The sequence below is a fragment of the Thrips palmi genome, unplaced genomic scaffold (genome assembly GCF_012932325.1).
Source record: "Thrips palmi isolate BJ-2018 unplaced genomic scaffold, TpBJ-2018v1 HiC_scaffold_17, whole genome shotgun sequence".
NCBI lineage: Eukaryota > Metazoa > Arthropoda > Insecta > Thysanoptera > Thripidae > Thrips > Thrips palmi.
The window spans coordinates 9,056,049-9,071,975 of record NW_023144626.1 but is presented as its reverse complement, the minus strand read 5'-3'; the positions used below and the strand labels follow the sequence as shown (position 1 = coordinate 9,071,975).

Here is a 15,927-nt window from a genome sequence, read left to right as displayed (position 1 = left end):
GCGTTTTGTCTCGCTCGCTCTCCAACGCGACGCCCCAACGGGTGCGAGAGAGACAGGGCGTCGAGGGCACTGCCCGGAGTGGACCTCACGACCTGCCCCTGGGGGTTGGGTGATTGGGTCCACCGTGGGACTTCCCCGCCGGCCGGCCTTGTCCCCGGGCCGCGAGATACCGACTGCCTGCCGGTGCCGGTGCGGGACTTTACTTGTCGGACTCGTCGCACTCGTCGACCGGCCCGGCCGTTTATTTGTGTAGCCGGTGCCTTTCGGCAGCACTACCTGCTAGTGAGTGCGCGGGGCGGGCGCGGGGCGCGGCGCCGGCAGGGGGAGGGAGGGGGTAGTAGCGCCGCGGGGAAGGGCCGGTGCCGGCGCCCTGCTCAGTCGAGCGTCGTCTGCTACGCCGGGTGGAGCGCGCTGGGCTGTACAGGGAGGTCCCGGGCCCCGGTCGTTTGTTGACGTACGCGACGCGCACGCCGCGGAGTCGCGTCCGGGACCATCCGGGACACCTCGGCGGCGGCTGCCCCTGCAGCAGCACCTTCCCGCCGACGTGTGACTGCTTCCGGGGGCTGATGGGCCGGGGACATGACCTCCCCACGGCGGTGGACCACTGACCGAGGTCGACGGGGACGTCTCGGACGGCTAGGACGGCGCCGAGGGCTCCGCGGACCTTGCGGACGCGATGGCGATGCGTCGGGGCCACATCGCCCCCAAGACCACCCTCATCGAGACCATCATCCGGAAGTTCAACACGCACTGTGAGTGGAGTGGTGCCGTGCCGCCGCCCTGGCCGCTGTCACCCGCCCGTCGTGGCGAGCACCCTGAGCAGCGTTTTCGTCGCGTTTTCGCGTAGTCCTCCTCCTCCTCCGCCAACAGGACAGCACGGCTTGGCCGCCGAAAGCGCGCAAAATGAAAAGAACGCCCCTCCCGGGAAATGAATGGAACGCCCCCGCCGCGAGGCTAGGCCGCGTGGCGCGCCGTGCAAGTGGATGCTGGCAGTGCAGTCGCCCTCCCTTCCGGCGGACAATCGGCGCCAGCCGAGCGATTCCGGCTCGCTCCGTCTCTCTCGCACCCATGGGGCGTTCCGTAGGGGTGCGAGAGAGACAGCGACAAACCGCTGCTTGAACTCAGCCTGACGTCGTGAAAGGACGCGCCGCGACAAGGCCGCCGGGCTCGCATCACACGGAAAAAAAGGATTAGTTGTGACAACTAACATGTTAGTTGAAAAGCGTCCAAAGAAGATTTTAGTTTTCACGACTAAAAGTTTGCTGCTCGAACGAATTTATAAGTTGAAACGACTAAAAAACTACAGTTGGCTCAAGGATAAAGTTGATTATTCCTACACTATGTTAGTTGTGAGGATTAACACGAGCGTCACGGAAGAAAATAAACCACGCACAGAAAAAAGTCTGCGGCGGGAATCGAACTCAGGATCTGTCGTTTGTCAATCAGAGACGCTGCCCACTGCGCTGCGGACATTCTTAGGAGACCCGACTTTCGGGCGATGATTTAATCGTCGCTTGTCCTAGCATCGGTTAGTTTGCTGTATCAGCGTCATTGGGCATTCTCCCGCTATCAGCTCACCACAGCGGAGTGGATAGCCTCAGCAGCTCTCAGATCACAGATTCCGCGATCGATACCCGCTGAAGGTTTTTCTTATACGAAGCTTATTTTCTCTCGTGACGCTCATGTTAGTCATCACAACTAACATATTGTAGGCACAATCAACTTTATCCTTGTACCAACTTTAATTTGTTAGTTGGTCAAACTAATATTATTGCTCCTGCAGCAAACTTTTAGCCGCAGCAACTAAAATCTTCCTTGGACGCATTCCAACCAACATGTTAGTTGTTACAACTAATCCTTTTTTTCCGTGCAGGCGAACTGAATAATTTTCGAGAGTGACAGGGCAGAAGCGACAACAAAGCTGGGGAGAGTGAATGACGTGAAAGATGAGCCCGCAGCCCGCACTGCAACCTGTTGTTCTGGCTTCTGGCCGCTCTGGCCGCCGTTAGGGCCGGGCCATGAGGCCGGGCATGCCGCCCTACAGTGCTGCACCGCCCCCGCCTCGCCGTGTCGCTGGCGTGCCTGGCGAGCCTGGCGTGCGGGCCGCATTATGGCGCCAGGTCGCTCCGTCTCCCTCGCACCCACGCTGCGTGCCGCGGGGCCAGGGGTGCGCGAGAGAGACAGAGCGACGAGGCACCGCAGTGCGCCACCTCTGACGGCGTGCTTTTGACGGCGGGGTGCGTGCGGCCCGCGTGCGGCCTCCGCGCTCTGCTTTCGACCTGCCGCCGATTTATGACTGCGAGCCGCGCGCTTTAGAGCGAGAGAGACAGTCGGAGGGACGCGATGCGGGACACTGCGGCACGGCGGGAACTTTGCAAGGATGCCGCTGGAAAGCTCTGGCTGCTTTGGCGACGACAGGGGCCGCGCCTAGCTAGGCCCCTAGCGTGCAACGTGGAAGCACCCCCGCCACTCGCTCTTTGAACTTCAACTTCGCCGTTTGAACCCGCCGCCCCCGCTTACTGATTTCGGTTCCTCCTTTGTGCCGATACAACGAGCAACTTGTCTTGAAGTGCACTTCAGCACGGCGCAGGTGTACGTCGTCTCACCGTTCTTACCTCTCTCGCTCTGTCTCGGCTGCCCTGGTTGATGTTGTTGTTGTTGTTGTTGTTGTTGACATCGCAGTGCGGCCCTTTTTCTCCCGGAAGGAATCCGCGTCTCCAAAACCGGATGCTGGCGGTAGAATGTGCGGCGCACCTTATTGCATGGGGAGCGTTCCCTCAGTCCCTCCCCCCTCCCCCTCCCCTCGCCCTCCCCCTCCCCTCCCCCTCCCCCTCCTCTCTCCCCCTCCCCTCCCCCTTCCCCCGCGAAACTCAAACAACACCGTGTCGTCCTGACGAACCCGAATGCCGGATGGCTGACTAAAGCGCGACGTATGAAAAGCCCCGTGAGTTGTCGGTTCCGCCCCGCCAGCCCCGCCAGCCCCGCCAGCCCCGCCAGCCCCGCCAGCCCCGCCAGCCCCGCCAGCCCCGCCAGCCGGTCGCACACGCCCCTGTCAATGTTATTCTTCGCCGTGGCATATGCAGGGCCGGGCAGGGCCAGGGTGCCCGTCATGCCTCGGACGCGATGCCAACGACCGGCAGAGGAAAGGGAGAGGGCTGTGTCTGTGTGAGTGCGCCTGCCACTAGCGACCCATTACCGGCCGTGTGTGTGTGTGTGTGTGGGGGGGGGGTGACCGAGTAGGCCAGTCACGGAGGCATTGGGAGTCCTTGAGGCGGGCGGGTAGTCTAGCCTCGCGTCTAGCCTCGCGTCTAGCCTCGCGTCAGGCGGCTTCCGGTAGCAAGGGTGCAGGAAGGTCGCGGCGGGAGCCTTCCCAGCAGCAGCAGGCTCATTTCCGCGCAGGAGTCCCGTCAGTCTGTCTTTCTCGAACCCACAGATTTCGAACCATTCGGCGTTCCGTAGGGGAGCGAGAGAGACAGAGCGATGGAACACTGCAGGGGTGGCAGGCGACCACGTGGACGCTGCCCGCGACGAGCCCCGATGCCCTGCATGTCCATGGGCCTGACGCCACGGACAGGCGCCCTCGCCCTTGAAACTTGGAGTCCTTGGCCACCATCACCGGAGCCACCCGGGCGCGGACTGTTTGCCGGCATTGCTGGAATTATTCACAGTGACCGGATCGATCTAAGTACTCAAGCAGCCCGCTCTCTCTCCGCTGGCTGGCGGCTCCGCGCGCGACGCCCCGGCCGGGCAGCCAGGGCGGTGATGTGTGGGGGAAGGGTCAGCAGTGCCGTGGCCGCCGTGGCCGCCGTGGCCGCCACAAAACCAGCATTCGGGAGACCCTTATTGGCTGCAGCGGTGCGCCCTAGCGTGCAAGGCCAGGCCTCGCCAGGCCGCGCCGGGCCGCGGGGGGCGGGGGGTGGGGTTGGAGTGGGGGCTGGGGGCAGCCGGGGGCAGCCGGGGCCAGCGTCAACACACAAGGTGGGGGCAGTCCTTTCCACCTTCCCCCTTTCCACCCGAGTCTCCTCCCCTCCCCTCGGGCACCCCTCGGGCCGGGCACTCCTTGGGTAAGCCTAGACCGGCACTCGCGGCGCCAATAACACGGACGTTGTGCGGGCCGCGTATGAGTGTGTGCGAGAGAGAGGGAGAGTGTGGATACAGCGGCCAAGTATGCAAATCCCGTTTCCGACTTACAATTCCTTGCGCCGCTCAGACGGCACCCCGTTCTCGGGCCGTTTAGTCACACTACCCCTACTAGTGCTGATTCCCCGGCCAAAAAAAAAATCCTACTAAAGAAACCACAGCGGTCATCTGAGTGCAGCAGACCGATGCAGGGGGCACTCTCTCTCCCTTTATGGCACATACTGTATGGGTGCGAGAGAGACAGAGCGAGCCTGTCTGGAGCCTCCAGCCGGGCTCCAGCATGGATCCAGCCTGGAGCGGCGCCTCTGGAGTGCATCTCCGGCGAGTCGAGCCTCCACCTCCCCTCCTCGCCCCTCCCCCGGGAACGCACAGCCCCCTCCCCCCTCCCCGTTTTCCGTTTTCCAGTGTGCACCCCAAACCAACAGGCGGCGCACAGCGCAGCGCCTCTAAGCTGCCTCTCTTTTTATTGTGCCCCGTCGTCGTGGCGCCCGGCCGCGCCGGGCGCGTCGTTCGTCCCCGGGATGAGAATGGCAATGCACAGCCAAGTTATATCATTCTCGCGGAACTGCAAAAATACATCAACACGACAACAACAACGCTTTGTCGCGGTTCGTGAGGGCGATCCTCATCCTCAAAAAGAATAACTCACAGTGCAGTCGGGGCCTGGGGTCCCACTCCCCACGGGGCCGCCGCGCCCTAGGGACGGGCGATTTCCAAATTTTAGTATCGCGATTGCGATTTCTCATATATCGCGATTTCATGCGATTAATCGCAAAATCGCAAAAATCGCAAAAATCGCAAGTATCGCAAAAATCGCAAACAAACGCAACAATACTTATATACTACCCATTACGGCACAAAATCTTTTTAAAAAGTGCCCAAACAAATTCCTGAGTGGTCAAATGGCAGGCTAGTGGCACCGACAACACGCGCCAGCCTCGTTCGGTGCAGTGGTCGCGAAATCCATGCACGGTGCGATTTTTGCGATTTAGCGATTTTTCGATTAATCGCCGAGGTTCAAAAACCGAAATCACACCGCGATTTTTTGAAAAAATCGCATCGCACCTGCGATTAATCGCAAAATCGCCCGTCTCTACCGCGCCCCTGACCCAGCAGTGCACTGACGCCGAGTCCACCGAGTCCGCCGAGTCGCCAGGAGACCAGAAGTGGCTAGTGCTCCACGGGGGTCTTTGGGCGCTGCAGTATCGTTATTCGATACGAGCTGCTTGGGACAGCAGCAGTACGCCGCGTGGATTGGAGGAGGAGGCTCGGGAGGGGGGCCTCAAACAGTGTGTCCCCGTCCTATTGGCTGCCCTGCATTATTCACTCGCAAAACGACCTGGCCGCGCGGCCGTGCCACCGTGCCGCCGCACCGGCTGCCCCGTGGCCTCGGCCTCGGCGTCACAGAGTCACGGCGCGCGCGTGGCACGCTAACGAAGATTTACCGCCCGTTTTGTCAATCCGGCAGACCCACACTGGCAGATTGTTATTATTTCTCGAGCCGGACAATGGGTCGGCCGGCCTGTCGCTTTCTTGGCCGACTTTGCATCATGCCGCATTGCGTGTGTAGACCTTTTTACGGGATTGGGGCGGGACAGTGGGAGGGACCCCCGGGGGTGGGGCGGGGCGGACTGCACCGAATATCGACCATTTGAATGACACGCTGTTTTTGTTTTTATATTTTGTCGTCGAGGCCGCGAAATTAAGGCTGCTGTGCTTACAAGCGTCAAGCGCTCACCGACTGCTGGCATATTTCAATTATTCTTGTTTTGGATTACAAGGGCCTTTATCATTTGACGCCGACAACTAACCTACCTATTTTGACCGACCTGAATAAAAATATTGAATTTGAATGTGGGCCTGATGCAACGCTACGCTCTGATGCCCCCCCCCCCCCCACCCCACCCCCCCTAGGACAGCCAGGTGAAAAAAATTGAGATGGCCGGTAGCCCGGCCTATGCTACCTAACCTCTCCTCTCCGCTACTATAGCTGAAAATAACATTTAATTTTCTCCGTCCCGATTCATATTTGGTAGGTTAGCCGAGCCGTTAAAGTCGTGGGATTAGCGAGCGTGTGCCATCGTTCGACATCTCAATCTTTTTTCCGTCGGCCCCGTGGCCCACTGTGAGGGGCGGCCGTCAAGAACCCCACCACCGCGCACTCCAGGCGCAGACCGAAGACAGAGTCGTGCCGTCGCTTCTGTCTCTGTCGCACTCACGGGCAGCGGCGTCGAGGGTGCGAGAGAGACAGACGCCGGGCGTGGCGTATCACGGCCTGCCTTCCGCGCCGAAGGCTTGCTTGACGAGTGTGGAGTGCCGGGAGTGCCGCCCCTCCTCGCCACGGCGCGCCACGGTCGAACTTGGACTCACATCGACCGCGCCGTGTCAGTCAGTCCGAATTACCTCGACAATTACGGCGGCCAAGTCCATGTTTAATGCAGCGTGCCATGATGTCTCTGTCGCGAGGTCCTTAATTCTCGGTTCGTTTTCGAGAGTTGAGGACGGCCGCGGTATGAGTCCTCATGACGAAAAGGCGACCAAGGTCCCAACAGGTACGGACGCCGTTTCGCCGTTTCACTGTTTCGGGCTAATTCCTGGCGGGGGCAGCGAAGTGTGTCACGCGAAATGGCAAACTTTTTAAAGGTTCCCGCACCGAAGCAGTGGCGGATCCAGGGCCAGGGGCGGCCAGGGGCGGCCAGGGGCGGCTGGGGGCGCGGAGCCAGGGGAGCATGTTGTGCCCTTTGTTGCTTGTCGGGTTGCGCCGTGGCCGTGCCGCCGTGCCGCCGTGCCACGGCCGTGCGACGACAACCGGTTTTATGTTCCCCCTCCCCTTCCCCGCTCTCCTCCCCTCCCGTCCCCCGGGAGCGCCTGATACCGCCATCCGAACGGGTCGAGGAGGACGACGGCGGAGCCAGCCGCGGCGGAGTCGGATCAAGGGTTGAAGGGGAAGGGTTGGGGTGGCACCCAAATTTTGTGTCTCCACTCGCGAGAGCAAAACGGCGCGCTTCGCCGACCACTGCATCCCGCTCGGGCCGCAGCTGACTGATTCCGAACCGTCGCTCCACAGTGGGCCAGAAGCCGGTGGAGGCGGCCAAAACTCTAGACGCGTTTTGAGCTCCAGAGTCGCTGAATGGGACTCGAACCGAACGTGTGACCCCACCAATCGATTCCTCGTTCGAAGAGCAATCCATTGGTGGGGTCACACGTTCGGTTCGAGTCCCATTTAGCGACTCTGGAGCTCAAAACGCGTCTAGAGTTTTGGCCGCCTCCACCGGCTTCTGGCCCACTGTGCGCTCTGTCCCTCTCGCACCCCCGCGGCGCCCCATGCCAAGCCCCGTGCAGGCGAGAGAGACGCACTCTGCTCGGAATCGCTCTGCCGCATCACGTGTCGCCCCCCGCTGACACTTGACACAAGCCCGAAGCCCCAGCGCGCTGCTGTTAGAGGAATCCGCTTAGGCGCCACGCCGTGCCACGCCATGCCATGCCGCCGGCTAAAGCGGCCCGCCACGGCCACGGTGGTGGTCAGGGTGGTGGTCAGGGTGGTGGTCAGGGTGTTGGTCGCGGTGGTGGTCGTGGTGGTGGCCTTGGCAGTGGTCTTATTCGGACGATTGCCCGTCCCAGGTTTTACGGTGGGGAGTCAATCCATTCCGGCAGGCGGGCAATCAGGCAGCAGGCAGGCAACCGCATGTGCACCGATCGGCAGCCGCGACCATCCACCCCTTTGCACTGCTTCCACGGATCGACGACTGATTCCGAGAGTCGCTTTCGTTGCTGTCTCTCCCGCAAGTATGAGGGTCGCTTCATGAGTGCGAGAGAGACAGAGCGATAAGACCGACTCTCGGAATCAGACTAGGTGGGTCGGCTCTTAGAGACCAATTACCTATTGTTCGCCCCGCGAGGCCCTTACGCCTGACTGGCCAACTCACCCGCCAATCAGGGCGTCTCCGGCCTGATTCCGGACAGTGCCTTCGTCGCTCTGTCTCCCTCGCACCTACGGGGCGGTTCGGCAGGGGTGCGAGAGAGACAGCGCGACGTGCAGGGCGCCTAGGCTGCGCGGGACCGCCCTGAAAACCTTTGGGTGTCGTGGCCGGTCTATTCCGGTCATTGAAATGGCCTGCCGCGCTGCCGTGCTGCGCTGCCCACCGGGCCCGTGGCGAGGCGCGGCGCGGCGCGGGCGTCTGCCAATCAAATCAAACTTTGGCAGCTCCGCCCGGCGCAGCGCGGCCGAAGTCTCGTAACTGCAGAGCCGCGCCGGGGGACTTGCGGGCGGGTGCGCGGCAGACTGATTCCGAACTTCGTCGCTCTGTCCCTCTCGCACTCATACGGACGTCCCGGCGTCCCGCGGGGGTGCGAGAGAGACGGAGCGACTGCCTGCTGGTCGCTGGCCGCGAGGTGTCGAGGCCGGGGCGGCATAACCTACATAACAGTTCGGCCCTCGGGGCGCCGCGCCCTTGGCGGCCTGCCTCGGCCCTCGGCCCTCGGAGTGCACGGTGCTGCACCGCTTCGAGAAGCACGTCGCCGTGCTCGCCTGTTGCCTCCGGAACCGCCGCGCCGTCGCTCCACCACACACGCGATCCTCCGACTCGCTGTCGCGTATGCAAATGAGCCAGCCGGGTCGGTAGCCCTGATGCGCCATTCGGGTGCACTCCGCACGGTGGGCCAGAAGACTAGTGGAGGCGGCCAAAACTCTAGACGCGTTTTGGGCTGCAGCGTCGCTAGGACTAGAACCGAACGTGTGACCCCACCAATGGATTGCTCTCCGAACGAGGAATCCATTGGTAGGGTCACACGTTCGGTTCGAGGCCTGTTTAGTGACTCTGGAGCTCAAAACGCGTCTAGAGTTTTGGCCGCCTCCACCGGTCTTCTGGCCCACTGTGCTCCGGCGAGGTTCATGCGGTGGTGGGCCCAACCTCAGCACTGTGAAACCCACGAGGGGTTCGTCTTGTTGAACGCCGATCTTCCCTCCAGACGGACGTCTGAACAACGGGATCAGCCGGCTGGAAAATATTGATTAGGAACAAGGAACGGGGCACGAGGCACGGGAAGTGGGCCGACACGGCCAAAAGGAGCCCCGGCAGCAGCACCACCTCGGCCGGCACCGCCGGCACCGCCGGCACGCATGGGACGGGCCGGTCCATAAAAAAGTGCAACCGTAAAACGGGATTAGATTGCCGGCCCCGTTGGCACCGCCGTGGCACCGCCGTGGCACCGCGAAGCCTGTCTCTCTGTCTCTCTCGCACCGCCGAGGCGTGGCGAAGGGGTGCGCCCGGGCCGGGCGGGGCCGCGCCGGCCGAGGGGGTGGCTTTAGTGGAGAGTCGTGCAAATATTTCAGTGCGGCCGCTATTTGCCAGCCGACTGTGAAACCCTTAAAGTGGATATGAACCCCCTTGCCGGCCTCGCCCAGCCTCGCCCCTTCTTTCTCCCTTCGGCTGCCTTCGGCTGCTCCTTGCACTGTTCTATAAGTGGCGGGAACACTGCCAGACTTTTCGGAGCTCGGTCCCGTGCTTGCCGCTCGCCGCCGTCATTCCGCGCTTTATTCCCGTTGCATCATACACTGCATGGAATGCTGTGCGCCGCACCCCGCCGCACGCCGAGCGGTCGCGTGTGGCGGGATCGACAGTATAAAGCAGGAGTAAAAACTCGCCGAGAACTGAGAACAACCTTCCTGGCTGGATTACCACCCCGCGAATAAAAATTCAAATTTCGTTCTGTTTGTAGTTGGCGTGTTTTCGCTCCTCTTTCACGACCGCCGCGAGGGTACACTGTAAAAAATTCCGTACTTTTGTACGGAAATGGTACAGAAAAATATAGAACGGAGGTACATATGAACCCATGTAAATGGGTACGGAAAAAAAGTACGGAACGTTCCTTAGTTGGCAAGTACGGACGTTCCAGGCAAATTATTGACCAGACATGTTCCGTACTTTTTTCTCACAGTGTAACAACGGTCTGTGTTGCAGGCCGTTCCTTTGTGGTGGCCAACGAGCGGGACTCCCCGTACGCGTTCCCGTTCCGGGAGAGGACCTTCATCATCTACTGCTCGGACGGCTTCTGCACCATGTCGGGGTTCTCGCGCGGCGAGGTGGTGCAGCGCTCCGCCGTGTGCGACTTCCTGCACGGCCCGCTCACCTCGCCGTGCGCCGTGCTGTCCATCCGGGAGGCCTTCAAGCACTACCTGGAGCAGCACTTCGAAGTCGTGTACTACAGAAAAGATGGTCAGTGTGACAGTGCGCCGATGCTGGGCTCGCCAGAGAAAAATGTTTGTTACTGCTTCTGCTAACCGATCTCGACCTCGGCTCCCCGGCCGGCAGGGACCAAATTCCTGTGCTCAGAGACCATCGCGCCGGTGAGGGTGGTGGAGGAGGACATCATGCTGTACATCATCAACTTCGACGAGCTGACGCCGGAGCCGCTGCCACTGCTCGCCACCGACCCGGTCCGCCTCAGTAGATGTGAGTGTCGAGACTTGGAGCTTGAAAGGGGCGGCGCGCTATTCGCGTCCAAAGGCGTCACGGTTTGGAGCGTCGCTACAACGCGGACTTGCTTGCAGTTCAACGCGCCCGCCGGTCGTTCCGACTGTCGCTGCGCGGCCGCGGCTTTCGCTCGCTGCGCTTCAACTCCATCCTCTCGCCGCCGGCGGAGGCGGCCGTGGCGGAGGAGGAGGGCGAGCAGAGGTCAGTACGCGTCGCGGCCTCCACGGCCTCGGCCAGGGCGGCCGGGGCAGCCAGGGACAGGCGGCCCGGCTCCGAGTCTCGACGGCGTGCTGGTTGTCGCAGGCTCATCTCCTCGCCGGTGAGGGCCGTGGTGGCTCCGGCCACGGAGCCCGGCAGGGCTAGGGACCAGGCGACGGCGGAGCCCCAGGACCCCGCCAGGGACCCCACAAGCAACCCCGCCAGGGACGCGACCAAGGTCAAGGCGCGGTCCACGCCGCCGGAGACGGCGCGTGAGTCCGTCGCGGGGACCAGCGGACTGCAGGCGGCACAGGCCGACGGGGTGAGTCCCGGAGTCCTGCTGGAGTCCGCGCAACACCGGCCGTTCGAGTCATTGACGTCGTTGACGTTGTTGCCGTTGTGCAGGCGCCCTTCTTCTGGGAGGGCCTCTACGGCATCCCGCCGCGGGTGGGCGCGCGCCCCCACTGCTCCGCCACGGGGCCCTACGACCCGCCGCACTACATGACGCCGCCCGAGCCCAGCCTGCAGCGCGCGCCGCGCAACGTGCACCAGTCCGCCTCCATGGACGCCATCAGCCACAACAACCAGGCCGCCAGCGCGGCCAGCGCGCCCCGCGCCCGGGCGCCGCACGTCGGCAGGCCGCCGCCGCGGTCCGCGACCGCACAAGCACGTGAGTGTCGTCGGAGTGCCCCGCGGGCTGAGTCCGAACGCCGCTGTCCTCGCTGTGTCCCCCTCGCACCTCGCGTCCCCGAGGTCCGAGTGAGACAGGGTGAGGAAACGCTGGGTGGAGTCGGCCTGTCAGCGGCGGGAGAGTGGACGTGTCGCTACTCGGCGCGCGAGAGACTCGGTGCCTGACCTTCCGGGGGCATCCCATCGCGCGGAGTAGCGACGCGGCCCTTTGCCCAGCCAATGAACTTACAACCTGTTAAATGTGCCACCGGTAGCCTGTTCAATGTTCCATGTTCAATGTCCACCTTGTTGGTGTGGTAGCGGTCGTGTGTGAGTTAGTGCAATGTGTAACACGCATGGGCGTCAGCCGCGTCAGCCGCGTCAGCACAGACAAAGCGTGGGGAAGGGGTGGGGGGACGCTCTGCCGCCCAGCCGGAAGGTACCGACGTACCCCAGTTGCTGCTCTACCACAACGTGTTCATGTCCGCAGTGAGTGGGGCGGCCCCCTTCGCCGGCCTGGACCCAGCCTTCCAGGCTCCACCGCCTCTGCCCCGACCACATACTATAGATAACATTTGCGCAGGTAAAGACCCCCTTCGAGCAACATCAACAACAACAACGACAGGCAACCACACTACTGACGGATGATGCGCCCGTTGTAATGTTTCTTCCCGACACGCCGCTTGCGCACTCCAACGCTTAACCGGCAAAACAGCCCCCGGCCTTTCCAGATTAAACGATCGCCCGGAGAGTTAATGATTGGCGCTCACCTTTGCCCTGGCCATGGCCCTGCAACGGGACGACCACGCCCAGTCCAAGCCACCCCGCCCCGCCCCGCCCCGCCCCGCCCCGCCCCGCCCCGCCCCGCCCCAGCCATTCGCTTCGACAGAACTGCTTCATTTTCCGGCTTTCGTCCCCACACCCTCTACTTGTTGCTTTTTCCTCTGTCCAACGCGTTGTCGCGTAAGGTAAGAAGTCTCACGGCGTAGGCACGTTGACGTGCACCTTGTGGTCCTAGTCCATTCCACCGTCGCAGCGCCACACCCAAAAATAGAAAACGACGTATGCTTACACTCACCCACTCGCCGGAGTATTGTAGTAGCTTTGTAATATTTTTTTGCAGCGCAGTACCATGAAAGTTGATGCTGAAAAGTTGTGTTATTCTAAGTTGTGTATTCTCAGTGCCATATTTTTTTTACATAGTTGTTAATTGAATAGTCATAGTCTAGAGACGACTTCTGTCTTAACACCTCAACGGCCCTGGTTTTCTGTACTAACACGCTTTTTTGACACCTTTGTTTCAGTAATTGAACGAAATTATTTTGGACTCTCGGGCAAAACTGGGCCAATGTTTTCTACCGTACTTGTCTTTGCCTCACAGCTCGTGCGGCTGCCAACGTCTTCCCCAACACTTCATCCGAGTCTGACCTGCAAAAGTATCGCGCCTCCTACTGGGACCAATCTAGTCGGGAACGGAAGTCACCCTCGCTCAGCAACCTCGGCCACAAGGTAGCATTAACTGTAGTCGCTTATCTGCGGTGCGTCTCGACGTTCAAGAAAATAACACCACCTGTTTTCCAGTTCTCCATACAGGACAATGGATCGGCCAAGTTCTTTCAAGGAGTGCTGCACACGTCCAACATGGGGGAGAAGGTTGCTCAGGTAGGCATTAACTAGTTGCCCGCAAATTCATCACCTTGGCGGCCAGCCCCATTAGATTGTGTTTTTTTTTTCAATGATGGAGCCAGTTATTAAGCCGGGCGGCCTTCATTTGATGCGAATATAATGACAAGCGAGCCGGGCCGCGACTGAGCTTGGAACCTCCCTTCCGCCCCTTGGATCCATCAGCGCGGTGCCGCGACTCCCCCTCTCTCTGTCTCTCTCGCACCCACACCGTCTTGCCGGTCCGCCAACGGGCCGTTGACTTCGGCGTGACTCCAGCCGGCTTCCCCTCGTGGCCGCTGGAGGGCGCTGGACGCCGCGCTGGAGCGGGCGCCGCTACCCCCTGCCCCTGGCTGGCCTGGCTGCCCCTGCTGCCCCTGCACAGCGCTACCCCGAGTCCACTCCACTCCGCCGAGGCCGTCCCTCTCACGGTGTGTTTGTTTGTCTTTGCTTGCAGGTAGGTTGTGCTGTTGGCGGGAGCGTTGGCCGCGCGACTCACAGCGTCGTCGCAGAGCTGCCCGTCAAAGAGGCACTCCGGGGAAACGCAAACTGGGCCGCGCAGCAAAGGCCTTCCGGAGGCTGGGCGGATTAAACCTGGCGGAGGATTGCATTGCTTTGCTAAGTGACTGGCTGCTTTGTAAACTTGCGAAGGAATGCCTCCGCAATCGCCCCCAGCCCACTCTCAGCGCGCCGTGCACAGCGGCCAACCCCACAACGCACAGTGAGCCGTAGGAACAGTTTGGGCGGACATAGCAGCGGCTCTGTTCACGATCCTCTGAACTCGACAACTGCATCGAACTCAACCAACGCATTGTGGGTAGCGATGGATTTCTCGTTTGATTCAAAGCCCCTTTCGAGTTCCCTCGAGCTCGAAACGTGCCAAGGGTGGCGTCAGCCCGAAGCGCTTTGCTGGCGCGCTGGCGCGGAGTGCGGCGGACCGCCGGCGGTGCGGCGTGCCAAGGGAGCCCTCGGCCGTCGCGACATGCCCTGGCCGAGGCCCTGGCCGAGGCCCTGGCCGTGACGAGCCGCGATGTTCCCTTTCCTGGAAGCGGCTCCATTTGTCGCGAGCGGCAATGAGTCGCGTTCCGAGTACGTGTCGCTCCGCGCCGCCGCACAGTGGGCCAGGAGACCGGTGGAGGCGGCCAAAACTCTAGACGTGTTTTGAGCTCCAGAGTCGCTAAACAGGACTCGAACCGAACGTGTGACCCCACCAATGGATTCCTCGTCCGGTGAGCAATCCATTGGTGGGGTCACACGTTCGGCTCGAGTTCCATTTAGCGACTCTGGAGCTCAAAACGTGTCTAGGGTTTTGGCCGCCTCCAACTGCCTTCTGGCCCACTGTGCGCCGTGCCTCTTTGAGGGCCGAGGGCCGAAAGCGCTGGGGCCGAAGCGCCGAAGGGCCGGCCGAAGGGCTGTGAGTCACTGCCGGGAACCCCCTTGCCGCCGCTGCGCCGCTTCGGCCGCCTCGCCCTGCGCGCAGGGCCGCTCTCCGCGGCGGCGTCTTGGTGCCGCACTGCTCCGCACTGCTCCCCTCCCCGGATGGGGGCGGCGGGGCGGCGGGCGGCGGGGGGCGGCGGCGGGCGCCGCGGGATGGTCTGGGGGCGCCGCGGCGCCGGCAGCAGTCAGCAACGTGACGCCCGCGCCGCCGAGTCGAAGGAGGCCGATACGGGGAAGGCCGCCTCGCCGCCTCGCCGCGGTCCCGGGCGTGCGTCGTGCCGTCGCGCCACCGCCGCGCGCCGCTCAGCCAAGTGCAGCATCGTCATGTCCTGGCGGTTCCGTTCGGCCTGCTTTTAGTGTGCGTTGCCAGTGGTGGTGGCCATGTCAGTTCCTCACGGGTTGTTGTTGTCCGTTTCGCGAGTCTCTCGACGAGGGTGCCGCCAATAGGATAGCGTCGGTGTTGATAAGTTCTCCCCCCAGAAGAAACCTCAATTACTGCGTCAATTTTTAAAACGAGCCCCGTACTTACCCCTGCGCGTCCTCCTGACTCGGCCTGACTGCTGTACTGGGTCATCGGGGTGCAGAGATTTGGAAGTGGGACAAGTTGGTTCATGTTTACTAAGTGACCGCTCGACGCTGTCACAGCGTACCCATTACCCATTCGGCTGGGCCTCGCCGTGTCACCGTGTGCCTCCATCACTAACAGGTTGCTCAGGCTGCAGAGTCGACAGAAGGGGGGGGGGGCGTCATCCAGGTGTCGCCACCCAAAGTGCCATGGGACGGGAAGCTCTCTCGAGTGTCGTTCCCTAAACGGGGCTGCTCCGCAAAATCATGCCGCATGGCCGTCAAGGTCCGCGCCAACGCTGGCCCGCCGACACAGGGCTTGTTTTTCAGAACGGGGAGGGGGAGGGGGTGGGGTGGGGGTCTTGGCAGGAATATAGTGCACCGCCGGAGGTGGTCGGGCCTTGGTCGGGCCGCGCGCCCAAAACGGGGAGGATTCGCAACTACTGGACGTCCGGCTAGCCGGGTCACCCCGATATCACACTAAATGCTCCCCCGCTCGGGTGGCGCTCCGCGCTCCGCAGCACGGGGTCATATGCCAACAATCTGACGTCGTGTAGCTGCAAAGTTATTTTGTCGGCGCCCTACCACTACCCCGTTGTTCCCCCTCCCTCTTTCCTTTCCCTGTCGTCGGAAACAAGTTTCGGGTGGCTTGGCTCTGCACCCCCGGCCCGGCCCGGCCCGGCCCGCGCCCCACCCCGCCGCCGCCGAGGGGCCGCCGTTTTTGATTTGCCGCCGTGTGACATTGAGGGGAGGGATGCGGTGGGGGCCGCGGGGCTGCGGGGGC

General features: G+C 62.1%; 1 protein-coding gene across 1 annotated transcript in view; it reads left to right on the top strand.

The window, feature by feature from the left end:
* Window positions 1-396: 396 nt before the first annotated feature.
* The window catches only part of LOC117644019 (potassium voltage-gated channel subfamily H member 6), a 44,318-nt gene continuing 28,787 nt past the window's right edge, over window positions 397-15,927 (top strand). The window contains exons 1-9 of the mRNA XM_034383206.1: window positions 397-752; window positions 10,101-10,355; window positions 10,452-10,592; window positions 10,691-10,814; window positions 10,917-11,133; window positions 11,217-11,481; window positions 11,971-12,063; window positions 12,862-12,989; window positions 13,062-13,142. Of these exons, the coding sequence (XP_034239097.1) occupies window positions 677-752; window positions 10,101-10,355; window positions 10,452-10,592; window positions 10,691-10,814; window positions 10,917-11,133; window positions 11,217-11,481; window positions 11,971-12,063; window positions 12,862-12,989; window positions 13,062-13,142 (1,380 nt within the window). The 5' untranslated portion in view covers window positions 397-676. The remainder of the gene's footprint in view (window positions 753-10,100; window positions 10,356-10,451; window positions 10,593-10,690; window positions 10,815-10,916; window positions 11,134-11,216; window positions 11,482-11,970; window positions 12,064-12,861; window positions 12,990-13,061; window positions 13,143-15,927) is intronic.